Consider the following 16,283-nt stretch of genomic DNA (forward strand, 5'->3'; position numbering starts at 1 on the left):
CCCCCACCTGGAAATTGCCAGGGAAAAGACTCAGCCAATAGACCATTTGGCAAGAAATCGTTTATTGTGTGGAATATTGTTTAAACAATTTAGACAATTTGTAGAATATTGTTCACTTAAGCAGTTCATGGAATACAAGGAAGTGTATGGCATATAGTTTCTATATATTTAATTAAAAAATTTGTTGGGACATTGGCTGCAGTGTATGGAATACTGTTTGGTTAAGCAATTTACAAGATACTAGGTGATGTATTGAATATAGTTTATTCAAAGAATTTGTAAGGAAATCGATTGGAGTATGGAATATTTAAACAAGTAAGCGCTTCTTTATTATGATCATGCATGGAAACGATGAGTGAGGTTACTTCATATTTTCTACCGGAGACAGGGATGTTATTTCTTTTCTTTCTTCACTTTTGGAAGCACACTGTTGTCTCAGCACAGATGGGAAAACTAGACCAATTGCATTTCTAGAAGTTCATAACATATTTTGAAACCCATCGCCACTTTCTGCAGAAAGGCAAATTACTAGTACGTCAGTGGCAAACTGTTTTGTACAGATCGAGAAACATACAGCAGTCATATTGCGCTGACAGTTTAACTCTGCAAATGGGGTCTACAGATCATGAATGAAATATAGTGCGGTATAGGCGCCACCATTTTGGGTCTCCCGTTAATGTGTTTATCCTCAGGGCACCGCCACGAAGATCAGAATCACCCAATGTCTTACTTGCTGATCACTTTACTAAATACTACCGATCACGGACCGCACATCGGGCTCCTTTGACCTCACGGCTCCAAAACAAAGCATCAGTTGGTGGCATTCTGTTGAATGGGAAATTCCAGACTCACTTCCTGTCTCTGTCTTTCTCAAGAGACCACTCCCCGTGGTCTAAGGCACCTTGCGACATTTCGTGCATTTCCCTCGTCGGAGGTTCGAGTCCTCCCTTGGGCATTAGTGTTTGTATGTAGTCCTTAGCGTAACTTAATTCAAGTTAGAGTAAGTAATGTGTAAGCCTAGGAACCGATGACCTCAGCAGTGTGGTCCCACTGGAATTTCCTGTTGGTTAATGCTGGAGACAAAGGGAGAACTGACGCAATTTACCCCCCTGCGGGTCCGGGTTAAGAATAGGCCCGAGGTTTTCCTGCCTGTCGTACGAGGCGACTAAAAGGAGTTTCAACCGTTTCGGCCTTCCATGTGATGGTCCCCCTTGGGGTTTGACCTCCATTTTTCAAAATTCTACAGAAGTACAAGCCTTTTGGGGAAGGACACCTTACATGGTGTACCACTGGTCCTAAGTGCACTAAGACCTTGGCACTCAGCATTGCACTGGCGTTGTAACCATACCCACTATTCCTCAAATTGGGCCTAAACGCCTGATGGGTTGTCCAAGTTACACCCATAGTGCATCTCCATCTGCACCAGCGATCATGATGGACTTTCCATGGCACCAGAAATCCAGCACGGTAGCCAGCCCGTTGTGGTGGGGTCGTCATGTACCCTCTAGGTTGTAGCCCCCTGACAACACAGGGATCGTACTGCCGATACCTGAGCTGCACCCTCCCCACGTCGGCCAAGGAGTAGATGCCCGTCTCCTTGGGGCATCAGGACTCCCGGCAATGGTCATCCTGCCAGGTGGCCCTTGCTGCGGCTGGGTGGCGCCCATGGGGAGAGCCCCTGGTCGGAGAGGGTGGTATCGGGGCGGACGTTTCGCAGATGAAACGTCAACATGTATCAGGTCGCTATGCGGCCGCGTCTTTCAAAAGAAAAGGTACCGTTTCTAGTTCTGGTTCTCCTGCCCTTTCCCCCTTGGCCACTCCATGGGAGGAGGGACAGGCCCACCGGCTTGGGGCGAAGTACTTCCCCCACTATTTGGTCTGTTCTCAAACCGATGGGGCGACGTTCGCCACCTCCAAGCCCATGTTCTTTGTTCAGCACATTGAGGACGTCTTCGGGGAAATCGAGGCTCTCAGCAAGATGCGTTCAGGGTCCGTTCTTCTCAAGACCACCTCCGCCACACAGTCGGCGGCGCTCCAGGCGTGCGACCGCCTAGGGGACATCCCAGTATCCATTGTCCCACATCTGGCGCTAAATAGGACGCAGGGGGTTATATTTCATCGTGACCTCCTGCAACAATCTGATGAGGAGCTCAGGGCCAACCTGGAGCGCCGAGGCATGCATTTCGTCTGGCGAGTTCAGCGCGGCCCCAAAGACCGTTGCATCGACACCGGGGCCTTTATCCTCGCCTTCGAGGGGGACGTTCTCCCAGAGAAGGTAAAGGTGATGTGCTACCGGTGTGACGTGCGACCTTACATCCCGCCTCCTATGCGCTGTTTTAGGTGTTTGCGTTTTGGGCACATGTCGTCACGGTGTGAGGCTGAGCCCCTTTGTGGCGATTGCGGACGTCCTCTTCGTGAGGAACATACATGCACCCCACCACCTCGGTGCGCTAATTGTCCTGGCGTCCACTCGCCTAGATCCTCAGACTGCCCCGCATATCAGAAGGAGAAGAAGATATAAGAAATCAAAACTTTGGATCGGCTCTCTTATTCTGAGGCCCGGAAGAAGTACGACCACCTCCATCCCGTGTCATTGACCACTTCGTTCGCCTCAGTTGTGTCCACTCCTTCCGCGGTATCCTCACCCCTATCCTGTCCCCCCTCCGCCTCCTCCGCCCATCAGAGGGCTCTGCCTCCGCCTCCAAAATCCCTCCCTTCCAAATCCTCCTCCCCCGTGCCCCCCACCCCCTCTGCCCCAGGGGCCACCCTTCCTCCTCCTCCTCCTCCTCCTCCCCCCACGCCACCTGCGAAGTGATCCTCTTCTCAGGCGTCCATCGGGGAAACGTTCTGGACCCCAGCTTCCGAGGTCCGGCGTTCCAAAACGGACCTCGCGCGTGAGGACCTTCTTCGGGTCCAGCCCACCATCCCTGTGCCTCCTCGGCCTTCCAAGAAGGCCTCCAAGAAGAAGTCTCTATCCCCCTCTCCACCCCGGCGCGTTTCGTCTGACGCTCCATCCGTGAGTCGCTGCTCCCGGCCGTCCTCAGTTTCGCCGGGACGCTCTGCTGCCAGGCGCTCCGCCGGCCTTTCGTCGGCAAATGATGCGGCCCCTCCTACACAACCAGGGACAGCGGCCGCGGCTGGGGACGAGTCGATGGAACCGGATCCACCTCCCGTCGGTTGTAGCGTTATTCCCTCGCAACCTGGCCCTCCGCGGCCATCGAGGTGACCAGCTCTTCCACCGTCTCGTTCCCCCAACCTTTTGACTAGCGATGGCTTTGTTTCATTGGAACATAAGAGGTATTCGATCTAATCAGGAGGAATTACAACTGCTCCTCCGCCTGCACTGTCTGCTCGTCCTTGGTCTCCAGGAAACCAAGTTGCACCCGACTGACTGTATTGCCTTTACCCACTATACCTCGGAGCAGTATGACCTCACCCCTGTGGACAGTATCCCAGCTCATGGTGGGATCATGTTGCTCGTTCGGGACGATGTTTATTACCATCCCATCCCATTGACCACCCCACTCCAAGCAACAGCTGTCCGCATTACTCTTTCTGCTTTTACTTTTTCAGTTTGTACCATCTACACTCCACCGTCATCTGCTGTTAGTCGGGCTGATATGATGCACCTGATCGTTCAGCTTCCCCCGCCGTTCCTGTTGTTTGGCGACTTCAATGCCCATCATCCCCTTTGGGGCTCTCCTGCATCCTGTCCAACAGGCTCACTTTTGGCGGATGTCTTCAACCATCTCAATCTTGTCTGCCTCAATACCGGCGCCCCGACTTTCCTCTCGGACTCTACTCATACCTACTCCCACTTGGATCTCTCGATCTGTTCTACCACTCTTGCCCGTCGGTTCGAGTGGTATGTCCTTTCTGACACCTATTCGAGCGACCACTTCCCCTGTGTCGTTCGTCTCCTGCACCACACCCCATCCCCACGTCCTTCAAGCTGGAACATACTGAAAGCTGACTGGGGACTTTACTCCTCCCTGGCGACCTTTCCGGACCACGATTTTCCCAGTTGTGACAGTCAGGTCGAATACCTCACGGCTGTTATCATCAATGCTGCCGAACATTCCATTCCTCGTACTACTTCTTCTTCTCGTCGCGTTTCCGTCCCCTGGTGGAACGAGGCTTGTAGGGACGCTGTCCGTGCTCGACGACGTGCTTTACGCACCTTTCGCCGCCATCCTACGTTGGCGAATTGTATTGAATATAAACGACTCCGAGCGCAATGCCGTAGAGTCATCAAAGATAGCAAAAAAGCTTGTTGGGCCTCTTTCACCAGCTCCTTTAACAGTTTTACTCCCTCTTCCGTCGTTTGGGGTAGCCTGCGCCGGCTGTCGGGCATTAAGGCCCACACCTAAGTACCGGGCCTGACCTCAGGTAATGAGGTCCTTGTTGATCCTGTGGCTGTCTCCAACGCCTTTGGCCGCTTTTTCGCGGAGGTTTCAAGCTCCGCCCATTACCATCCTGTCTTCCTTCCCAGGAAAGAGGCAGAAGAGGCTCGGCGACCTTCCTTCCACTCGCTGAATCTGGAAACTTATAATGCCTCCTTTACTATGCGGGAACTCGAACGTGCGCTTGCACTGTCCCGGTCCTCTGCTCCGGGGCCAGATGCCATTCACGTTCAGATGCTGGCACACCTTTCTCCGGCGGGCAAAAGCTTCCTTCTTCGTACGTACAATCGCGTCTGGACCGAAGGTAAAGTCCCTATGCGTTGGCGTGACGCCGTTGTTGTTCCTATACCCAAACCCGGGAAGGATAGACACCTTCCTTCTAGTTACCGCCCCATTTCTCTTACAAGCTGTGTCTGTAAGGTGATGGAGCGCATGGTTAATGCTCGGTTAGTCTGGATTCTTGAATCTCGACGACTACTTACTAATGTCCAATGCGGCTTTCGTCGCCGCCGCTCCGCTGTTGACCACCTTGTGACCTTGTCGACATTCATCATGAACAACTTTTTGCGAAGGCGCCAAACGGTAGCCGTGTTCTTCGACTTGGAGAAGGCTTACGATACCTGTTGGAGAGGAGGTATCCTCCGCACAATGCATAGGTGGGGCCTACGCGGTCGCCTGCCCCTTTTTATTGATTCCTTTTTAACGGATCGAAGGTTTAGGGTACGTGTGGGTTCCGTATTGTCCGACGTCTTCCTCCAGGAGAACGGAGTGCCTCAGGGCTCCGTCTTGAGTGTAGCCCTTTTTGCCATCGCGATCAATCCAATTATGGATTGCATTCCACCTAATATCTCAGGCTCTCTCTTTGTCGATGACTTCGCGATCTACTGCAGTGCCCAGAGAACATGCCTCCTGGAGCGCTGCCTTCAGCGTTGTCTAGACAGCCTCTACTCTTGGAGCGTGGCAAATGGCTTCCGGTTCTCTGAAGAGAAGACGGTTTGTATCAACTTTTGGCGATATAAAGCGTTCCTTCCGCCATCCTTACATCTCGGTCCCGTTGTTCTCCCATTCGTGGACACAACTAAGTTTCTAGGGCTCACGTTGGACAGGAAACTGTGTTGGTCTCCACATGTCTCTTATTTGGCGGCCCGTTGTACACGTTCCCTTAATATCCTCAGAGTTCTTAGCGGTTCATCTTGAGGAGCGGATCGCACTGTCCTGCTTCGCTTGTATCGGTCCATAGTCCGATCGAAGCTGGATTATGGGAGCTTCGTGTACTCGTCCGCTCGGCCATCCCTCTTACACCGGCTCAACTCCATCCACCATTGGGGGATACGTCTTGCGACCGGAGCCTTCTACACTAGTCCTGTCGCGAGTCTTTATGCTGAAGCTGCCGAGTTACCATTGACCTACCGGCGCGACGTACTGCTGTGTCGGTATGCCTGCCGGCTGTTGTCTATGCCCGACCACCCCTCTTACGAGTCCTTCTTCGCCGATTCTCTCGACCGTCAGTACGGTTTGTATGTGTCTGCCCTGCTGCCCCCCGGAGTCCGCTTCCGTCGCCTGCTTCGACAGTTGGATTTTGCCCTCCCTACCACTTTCAGAGAGGGTGAGAGCCCGACACCACCTTGGCTCCAGGCTCCGGTTCCTATTTATCTCGACCTCAGCTCACTTCCGAAGGATGGTAATCCGGCTGCAGTGTATTGCTCACGGTTTGTCGAACTTCGTGCTCGACTTGCCGGTCACACCTTTATTTACACTGATGGCTCCAAAACTGACGACGGTGTCGGCTGTGCCTTTGTCGTCGGGGCCGCCACCTTTAAATACCGGCTCCTCGACCAATGTTCCAGCTTTACGGCCTAGCTTTTTGCTCTCCATCAGGCCGTTCAGTATGCTCGCCGCCACCGCCATTCATCGTATGTACTCTGCTCTGACTCACTCAGTGCTCTTCAGAGCCTTGGAGCTCCCTATCCGGTCCATCCCTTGATTCAACGGATACAGCAGTCCCTCCATTCTTTCGCTGATACTGGTGGTTCTATCAGCTTTCTGTGGGTTCCCTGACATGTAGGAGTGCCTGGGAATGAGGCTGCGGATGCTGCAGCCAAGGCTGCAGTCCTCCTGCCTCGGCCAGCCTCCCATTGTGTCCCGTCATCTGACGTTCATGGGGATTTATGTAAGAGGCTTGTGTCGTTGTGGTGGGATGCTTGGTCATCCCTCCAAGGAAACAAGCTCCGGGCCGTAAAACCGCTCCCAACTGCTTGGACAACATCCTCCCGACCATCTCGGCGCGAGGAAGTCCTTCTGACCAGGTTGCGGATTGGGCATTGCCGGTTTAGCCACCGCTACCTGCTCTCCGGTGACCCAGCCCCGCAGTGCCCTTGTGGTCAGGCATTAACAGTGCGCCATGTTTTATTGTCGTGTCCCCGTTTTAGTCAATTTCGTGTTGTCCTGTCCCTGCCATCTACTTTACCGGATGTTTTAGGGGATGACGCTCGAGCAGCTGCTCGTATTCTGCGTTTTATAACTTTAACTGGCTTGTCCAAAGACATTTAACCTTTTTACTTATTTTATCTGCATCTTTGTCAGGTCCTTCTGGTGTCCCCCCATCCCCTTGAGTTTTAGCAGATTCCATGTACTCCAACACCAGTGACTGGGCGCCAATGACCTCAGCAGTTGAGCGCCCTTAAACCCTACCAAAAAAAAAAAAAAAAAAAATGACGCAATTTAGATATCAAAAATAGAGAGAAGTAAGCCATTAGCAGTACCCTATCACTTGAAATGTTTAATCCTGTACAGCACTCAAATACATCGCTTACAACACTCACCTCCACATACGATGATCCTGCTTCATAGTAAAAACATATTTTCAATGTTTGAGGATCGCACACATGCATTATGCAAATGAAGTAATGAAATTTCCGCCACAAGTAGATCTAAGCGCTGAATATAACTGAGGTCTTGTACTCACTAACGTGCAGAAACACCCTCCTCCACCACAACGTTCCACTAAACATATCTGGTGATAATATCCTACCGATTGCTCATACTAGCCCGCCCATCCGTCTACTACACGGTGGCACCGGTTCGCTCCAGTAAGAAGAGAGAATCACACCCGCACAAGCCATGGCTGCTCACACAGAATGCAGGTATGCTCGCAGTACAATTATCGGAAACAATAAATTGATCAGTCGGGAATTTGACCTTGAGATTGGGTTTTTAAAAGAACTATAGAATTCGTAAAATGTTTCCCGTCTCTACATTCAGAAGGACTAGGAATCTACTGCGTGATAGGATAGAGAAAAACATCTTACGCCACTGCAACACAGAGTCAATTGTGATGTACTGAAAAGCACTAAATACGACACATTTCAACCATGACCAAGTCCTTAGCAGTAGATGCCATGCCATTATGTCAGTGATCGCTCAAACAGTAGCAGATCGCAACCATTCCTGTCCCGAGGTCCACACGCAGGGCAAGGTTAGACAGGTCGCCGCATTCTTTGTACCTGTCACAGGCTGAGCTAATCCGTTATTTCTGGTTGCCAACTCCTCGTGACCGCCGCTTCAGCCAGCTGCAGTATACTGCAACACAAGGTTTTTTAAATGGGAATAACTGGAGGGAAGGCAATGTTCTTTCCGAGAAACACAACTGAGAACCGACATTTGAAGCTGACCACAGAAGTATTCTTCTACCGGCAATATCCATGTCGTGAAGGACGGCGCTATTAAAAGCACTATCACAACAAGTCACGTGCGTAAGAGAACGGTTTTGGTTCTACAGGCACGCATACAAAGCACTGATACTGTTATGCTTTCCGATCGAAATTCTGTCTGCAATTTGGAATCAAGTCTCTTCATTCAACTACATACCTCCTATGGAGATGTCTTTTAATGATTACTGCCACTAGTCAATCGTATTCATGTCACTCTCACATCTCGAAACAAGTCAGCTTTCTCAAACCTGATTCGTTAGCTCCGTACGTAACAATCATTTACAACCGTTCGCTCGACGAAAGATCCGTACCCAAAGATTGGAATGTTGCACAGGTCACACTAATATTCAAAAACGGTATTACGAGTAATCCTCTAAATTACTGGCCCATATCGCTAACGTCGATATGCAGCAGGATTTTAGAACATATATTGTGTTCGAACATTATGAATTACCTCGAAGGAAACGGTCTATTGACACACAGTCAACATGGGTTTAGAAAACATCGTTTCTGTGAAACACAACTATATCTTTATTCACATGAAGTTCTGAGAGCTATTGACAAGAGATTTCAGATCGATTCCGTACTCCTGGATGTCCGGAGCGCTTCTGGCACTGTACCACACAAGTGACTCATAGTGAAATTGCGTACTTATGGATTATCGTCTCAGTTATGTGACTGAACTTGCGATTTTCTGTCAGAGAGGTCACAGTTCGTAGTAATTGATGGAAATTCAATGAGCAAGACAGAAGTGATTTGAGGCGTTCCCCAAGGTAGTGTTATAGGCCCTTTGCTGTTCCTTATATATATATAAATGATTAGGGATACAATCTGAGCAGCCATCTTCGGTTGTTTGCAGATGACGTTGTCGTTTATCGACTAATAAAGTCATCAGAAGATCAAAACAAACTTCCAAACGATTTAGAAAAAATATCTGAATGGTGCGAGAAGTGGCAGTTGACCCTAGATAATGAAAAGTGTGAGGTCATCCACAAGAGTGCTAAAAGGAACTCGTTAAACTTCGGTTACACGATAAATCAGTCTAATCTAAAGGCAGTAAATTCAATTAAATACCTAGGTATTACAATTACGAACAACATAAATTGGAAAGAACACTTAGAAAATGTTGTGGGGAAGGCTAACCAAAGACTGGCAGGACACTTAGAAAATGTAACAGACCTACTAAGGAGACTGCCTACACTAAGCTTGTCCGTGCTCTTTTCGAATACTGCTGCATGGTGTGGGATCCTTACCAGATGGGACTGAAGGAGTACATCGAAAAAGTTGAAAGAAAGTCAGCACGTTTTGTATTATCGCGAAATATGAGAGAGAGCGTCACGGAAATGATACAGGTTTCGGGCTGTAAATCTTTAAAAGGAAGGCGGTTTTCGTTGCGACAGAATCTTATGACGAAATTCCAATCACCTGCTTTCTCCTTCGAATGCGAAAATATTTTATTGACACCGACCTACATGGAGAGGAACGATAACCATGATAAAATAAGGGAAATAAGAGCTCGTGCGGAAAGATATAGGTGTTCATTCCTTCCGCACGCTATACGAGATTTGTTAATAGAGAATTGTGAAGGTGGTTCGATGAACCCCCTGCCAGGCACTTAAATCTAATTTGCAGAGTATTCATGTAGATGTATATGTACCTGCTACAGTAAAATTCCGACGTGGTTTTAGCCAGCTCCGAAGCATATCTTGTAACTGTTCCTCGGTGTCTGCAGTTTTGTCCATGTGATCTTTCCAATCTGAGACCTTCTGCAACATTTGGAGAAACAGGTTGAGCTGAATTAATACTACTGGATCATCTTGTTTGACAGCTCTGTGGATATAGGAACATGTTGTCGTAGGTCTGTCAAATGTGCACGATGTGTAAGGGCAGCACCAAACGCATCCTTCTCCAGCAACAAGTGATAGTAGAAAAAAGCAGTACAAGCAGTTACAGGAACTGGGGTAAGGATGAGGATTTTGCTACTGCATTTCAGCGTGTCTCGAACCTACATACAGGTACTGCAGACTGAAGGATATCTGCATCTCCCAGGTTGCATTCATGTCTCTCTACTTTGAATTAGAAATGGACGTGACAATAGCTTATAGAGTTCATACTGATCTATTCTGAATGTTGGTAGTCGAGCACCCTATCTTGAGACTGATGGTCTGTGGGTTGTTGTCCTCCTACACTGCAAGTGATGTAACACTTGACACTGATTTGTGCAGGCAACTTCGATCATGAGCCACCTGCTACAATGAACTGTTACCTGTATATTTAATGGGGTCACCATAAATGGTCAATGCCAGCACATGCAGTATGTGTTTTCTGTATACATATTAAATATACAGGTAATGGTTCATTGAATATATATCACACTGTCTATATGCTGGCATTGACCATTTATGGTGACCTTATTAAAGATACGGGTACTAGTTCATTGGAGAAGGTGGCTAATGGTCCAAGTTGCCTGCACAAATCAGTGTAAAGTTTCATCTCTTGTAGTGTAGGAGGACCGCAACCCACAGATCGTCAGTTACAAGACAGGGTGCTGTTATTTGATGCATTGTTTTTCTCTACTGTGACATATACAAGTAATGTACGTCTATGGCTACATACTCCACCTTCATTCTGTTTTTTCAACAACAACATCCACTTCTGATTCAGGTGCTATATCAACATTAACATGTTTCAATCCAATGGCTTCCACAGAAAACTCGACATCGCATGGTGTAAATATTGCTGCTGCTTCATCAGACACAGGATGACTGAAATAAAAGAGAGAGGCAGTGTTTCTTATCGACAGAAAAGTATTGAATACGTTGTGACATATGGAAACTCCAAGAGTTTTGTGGCATTGTGAGGCGTTTCCAAACAGGTGTCCAAGGGTGACTGCTTACCTCAGCATTTCAAGCTATTTTTCACAGTGACGTCGTAGCAGATGTCTGGCTGTTCTGTTTCGATTGATCCCTCATATTGCAGTCATGTACGTGATCACTGTTTCGGTGCAGGCTATCCCTGGGTGGTGTTGCTCCCACTAAGACTCCCTCTCCTTCTGAAACAAGCGACAACAGTCAATGATTGTGCGGTAATCAAGAGCATGCTAGTGGATGGAGGAAAGGACAACACACTGTCGACATATTGTAAAAACCACCACAGTTAAAAGTGTAATTAATTTTAAAAATTTTACCATTTTTCCCGTAATTTCAACAACGACCAATAACGTGGCAGCAGGCTTCCCAATTTCTGTATCACTTCTAAACAACCCCTCCACCACTTTGCGTGTACCATATAGTACATTACGAATGTAGATAGATAACTGTGCTGTATATCCATTCATTGTTGATTCTGGAGCCTATATGTACCAAAGTATACCTGACAGCTTCCTATACTGAACTACATATTTCAGGCACATATGATCATAGAGCGTAATTTACAATTAGGAGTCCCCATTATTCCTCACGTGGATGGGAGTTACTGAGCATTCTCACATTCTTGGGATAAAGTTGGAGATTGAAAGATCCCCGTGCATTGTCTCTTGACAACCTTCTCTGTGCCACTGTCAGCGATTTAATTTGCAGCTGCTATACACGCTACATTCCACTACTTGTGAAGGAACAGAGCGAGCCGAGTCCGTTACTGCAGTCCGGGGAAGACCGTTCTGCACCAGTCTTACTCATCCCCATCCAAGCGCACAACAGGTTTCCAGATGCACGCATGTCGACGCTGTTAGCACCTCTTATCGGTGTATACTAGATATGAGAGTTCTGTGATGATATAAAGACGGTTAGGAGGAAGAAAAGTGTGTTTTGCGAATTATAGAGTGGACGCAGTTTGAAGTATGTTACGTAAACAAACTGCTCCAACAATTCAGAAGTATTGTTCTAGTGTCTGAGATCGGTAGCGGAAAGGTGTGGTGAGAGAAAAATGGTGATGGAACGTAAACTGATGCTTTCCTAAGCCTACATGATTCTGCCCTTAAAACACACTATAATGCTAGAGCGGTGTGGCTTCCAATATATTAGCCATGTGGAATGGAACGCTGTTAATATTCCAATGTAAGAAATATATTCCCAGCGCATGACATTCCCATCCAAGTTTCTCCACGATGACCTTAATGTTCCAATGTAAGAAATATATTCCCAGTGCATGACATTATCCCTCCCAATTTCTCTACGATAACAAAGTCCTCCCGCTGGGGATCCTACTTAACGTCTGGGATAGGGTTCTGAGGTGGACAGGGTTCTGAAGTGGATTCAACACACATTAAGTCCACAGATGTGTTCTGTGTCGGAAGTTGGATCCCCAGCAGGAGGACTTGGTGATCGTAGAGAAACTTGGAGGCAGAATCTCGTGCGATGGGAATATATTTCTTACATTTAAATATTAACAGCATTGCATTCCTCATATCTAATAGATTGAAAGCCACACCGCTCTAGCATAATAGCGTGTTCTAAGTGCAGAAACGTGTAGCTTTAGGAAAGTATGTTTTTACGTTTCATGACCATTTCTCTCTTACCATACCTTTCTGCTACTGACCTCAAGTACTAGAACAATACCTCACAAGGGAATCTCCCCATCGCACCCCCCTCAGATTTAGTTATAAGTTGGCACAGTGGATAGGCCTTGATAAACTGAACACAGATCAATTGAGAAAACAGGAAGAAGTTGTGTCGAACTATGAAAAAATAAGCAAAATATACAAACTGAGTAGTCCATGGGCGACATAGGCAACATCATGTACAATGTGAGCTCAGGAGCGCCGTGGTCCCGTGGTAGCGTGAGCAGCTGTCGAACGGGAGGTCCTTGGTTCAAGTCTTCCCTCGAGTGAAAATTTTACTTTCTTTATTTTTGCATAGTTATTATCTGTCCGTTCGTTCATTGACGTCTCTGTTCACTGTAATAAGTTTAGTGTGTGTGTTTTGCGACCGCATCTCAAAACCGTGCGATTAGTAGACGAAAGGACGTGCCTCTCCAATGGGAACCGAAAACATTTGATCGCAAGGTCATAGGGCAACCGATTCCTCCACAGGAAAATACATCTGATATATTCTATACGACACTGGTGGCGGAATGTGCGTCACATGACAGGAATATGTTGTCGACCCACCTAACTTGTACACTTGGTGAATGGGTAAAAAGATTCTTCTACCTTGCCCGATTTAGGTTTTCTTGTGGATGTGATAATCACTCCCAAAAAAGTGATGAAAACATAAGAGTTTGTCACATAAACTGAAAATAAAAAATTTAACTTTTCACTCGATGGAAGATTTGAACCAAGGACCTTTCGTTCCGCAGCTACTCACGTTACCACGAGTCCACGACGCTCGTGCGGTCCCAGTGTCCTTGATGTTGCCTATCTTCCCATGTACTACTCAGTTTGTATATTTTGCTTATTTTTTCACAGTTCCACACAACTTCTTCCTGTTTTCTCAATTGATCTGTGTTCAGTTTTTGAAGGCCTATCCACTGTGCCAACTTATAACTAAATCTGAGGGGGGTGCGATGGGGAGGTTCCCTTGTCAGTAATAAAGGCGCAGTTGATTTACGTAAAATGCTACAAGTACGTCTGTCTCGATCTCCACCATGCATAAACCACACGTTTCTCCTTCATAACCATCTATAGTCACAAGACTCTCAAATATACTTTACATCGATGAAGGGTAATCATAGCGGCGACATGCGCGCATGCAAAAATCATGTGCACTTGGATCGTTGCTGCGAGTGAGATGGATGCGGAACAGTCTTCGCCGAACAGCAGTTACGGACTCAGCTCGCTCTGTTCCTTTATGAGACGTGGAATGTAGAATATATAGTAGCCTCCTACATCTGGTCGGCAGCAAATTAAATCGGTGGTTGTGGTGCAGATACCGTTGGTTAAAGACACTGTGGTGGTCTCCTTCACTCTCTAACTTTATCCTAAGAATGCAAGATTGGTCTGTGACTCCCATCTGCATAGGGAAAGATGGGGAATCGTTATAGTAAATTTCGCATTATGATCGAAGTTCTTGAATTATGAAAGACACTGTCTGATAGACATTGATATATACTGTATATATGTTGGAGGATTAGTAATGAAGGGATGTACTGATCAGTCATATGTCTACATTGGCAACCTAATACATGGTACTCGCAAAGTAGTGGAGGGATCGTTTAGCAGTGATGCAGAAACTGGGAAGCCTGCTACCACACTCTTGGTCCCTGTTGAATTATGGAAAACCAGGTGCCGGCCGAAGTGGTCGAGCGGTTAAAGGCGCTATAGTCTGGAACCGCACAACCCCTACGGTCGCAGGTTCGAATCCTGCCTCGGGCATGGATGTGAGTGATGTCCTTAGGTTAGTTAGGTTTAAGTAGTTCTAAGTTCTAGGGGACTTATGACCACAGCAGTTGAGTCCCATAGTGCTCAGAGCCATTTGGAAAACCAGGTAAAATTTTTAAAATTGATAGCACTATCAACTGTGCTGATTTTTACAGTACATCGATGCTGTGTTTTCCATTCAATACAGCCACTAATATGCTCTTCATTACCAAATAATGACTGCCTGATGTCACTTGTCTAAGATGGAGAGTCTTAGTGGTAGCAACACCCTTCAGTTATAGCCTGATGCAAAACAGTGATCGTGTACGTGGCTGCAATAAGAGGGGTCAACCGATTCGGAAAACCTAGACATCTGCTACCACTTCACTGTGAAAGATAAGTTTACATATAGACATCATCAGTTACCCTTGGACAGCTGTTAGGATTCCGCCCCCAGTAGCTGAGTGGTCAGCGCGACAGAATGTCAATCCTAAGGGCCCGGGGTCGCTTCCCGGCTAGGGAGGAGATTTTCTCCGCTCAGGAACTGGGTGTTGTGTTGCCTTAATCATCATCATTTCATCCTCATCGACGCGCAAGTCCCCGAAGTGGCGTCACACGACATTTTTTTAGCTGTTTGGAAACGCCACAATGCCACAAAGCTGTCCCAGTTTCCTTATTTCAATCACCCTGCCTTTCGAAAGTCTAGAAACATGGCATCAACTTGGGAGCCAGTATCTACAGCCGGTTGTATATCATGAACAAAATGGGCCCACTGTGTGTCGTATGACCACTGTTTCCAAAAAAAGTGCTGGTTTCTGCAGATGAGCTTCTCAGAGTCTAGAAAGGTCATTATGTTCATTATGTCTGAACACAAAATGTGTTCCATGATTCTACAACAAATCGATGTCAGTGAAATCGACCGCTAACTATGTGCATCCGATTTTCTACCCTTTTTATAGATTGCTATGACCTGGGCCTTCTTCCAGTCCCGTGGAACTCTCCGCTGTTACAATGATCTCTGACAGATGATGGATAAGAGTGGTGCTATATTTGTGGCATAGTCAACATAAAATTTTACGAGGATACCGCCTGGGCAAGATGCCTTCCTGGCGTCTAAGGATCTTAACTGTTAACAGTCCCAGATACACTAAACACTATGTCTGCCGTCCTTTCGTTTGTTCGATAATTGAAAGGGGGAATGGTGCTGCAGTCCTCTACCGTAAACGTGTTTTTGAAAGCTACGTTTAGTATTTCGGCCTTCTGTTTATCATCATCAGTTACATTGCCCGTACTGTCAGCAAGAGAAGGTATTGAATTATTTCCAGCATTCATAGATTTTACGTACGACCAAAATATTTTGGGGTTATTTTTAGAATCAGCATATAAAATATTGCTTTCAAATTTGCTAAAGGAATCTCTCATTGTCCTTCTGACAGCTGCTTTCATTTCGCATAATTTCTGTTTGTCAGCGGCGCACTGACTGCTTTAAAACGACTGTGCAAAATTCTCTGCTTTCTCAGCAACTTCCTAATATGTTTGTTGTACCAAGGTGGATCCTTTCCCTCCCCTATACTTTTGCTAGGCACATACTTCCCTAGCACATGGTGGACAATACCTTTAAATTCCGTCCAAAGATGCTCAGTACCTTAGTGTCTCGCGGTGAATGTTTGGAGCTGACTATGAAGATATTCATTAATGCCACTTTTATTTGCTTTCCGAAACAAGGAAACTTATGCTGCATTTTTTTATCCTACTTCCACTGAAATAGAGGCCACAACGACATTATGATCGCTAATACCTTCTTCTAAGTTAAAAAGGTCAGGTCTGTTTGTCGACAAGATATATAATATGTTCCCATCTCGAGTTGGTTTTCTA

At 46.9% G+C, this 16,283-nt stretch overlaps 1 protein-coding gene across 10 annotated transcripts in view; it reads right to left on the bottom strand.

Annotated features, from left to right (window-relative positions):
• LOC126484139 (putative beta-carotene-binding protein) overlaps positions 1-10,757 on the bottom strand; it is a 276,025-nt gene extending 265,268 nt beyond the window's left edge. For 9 of the 10 annotated variants that reach the window (XM_050107528.1, XM_050107527.1, XM_050107529.1 and 6 more), the window contains exons 1-2: positions 10,735-10,755; positions 9,771-9,879 (exon numbers count right to left, since the gene is read on the bottom strand). In XM_050107528.1, coding sequence (XP_049963485.1) covers positions 9,771-9,879; positions 10,735-10,740 — 115 coding nt within the window. In that variant the 5' untranslated portion in view covers positions 10,741-10,755. Of the gene's footprint in view, positions 1-9,770; positions 9,880-10,734 lie in introns of all 10 variants that reach the window. The other variant, XM_050107532.1, reaches the window with a different exon arrangement.
• Positions 10,758-16,283: the final 5,526 nt, after the last annotated feature.

The sequence above is a fragment of the Schistocerca serialis genome, chromosome 6 (assembly GCF_023864345.2).
Source record: "Schistocerca serialis cubense isolate TAMUIC-IGC-003099 chromosome 6, iqSchSeri2.2, whole genome shotgun sequence".
Classification (NCBI taxonomy): Eukaryota; Metazoa; Arthropoda; class Insecta; order Orthoptera; family Acrididae; genus Schistocerca; species Schistocerca serialis.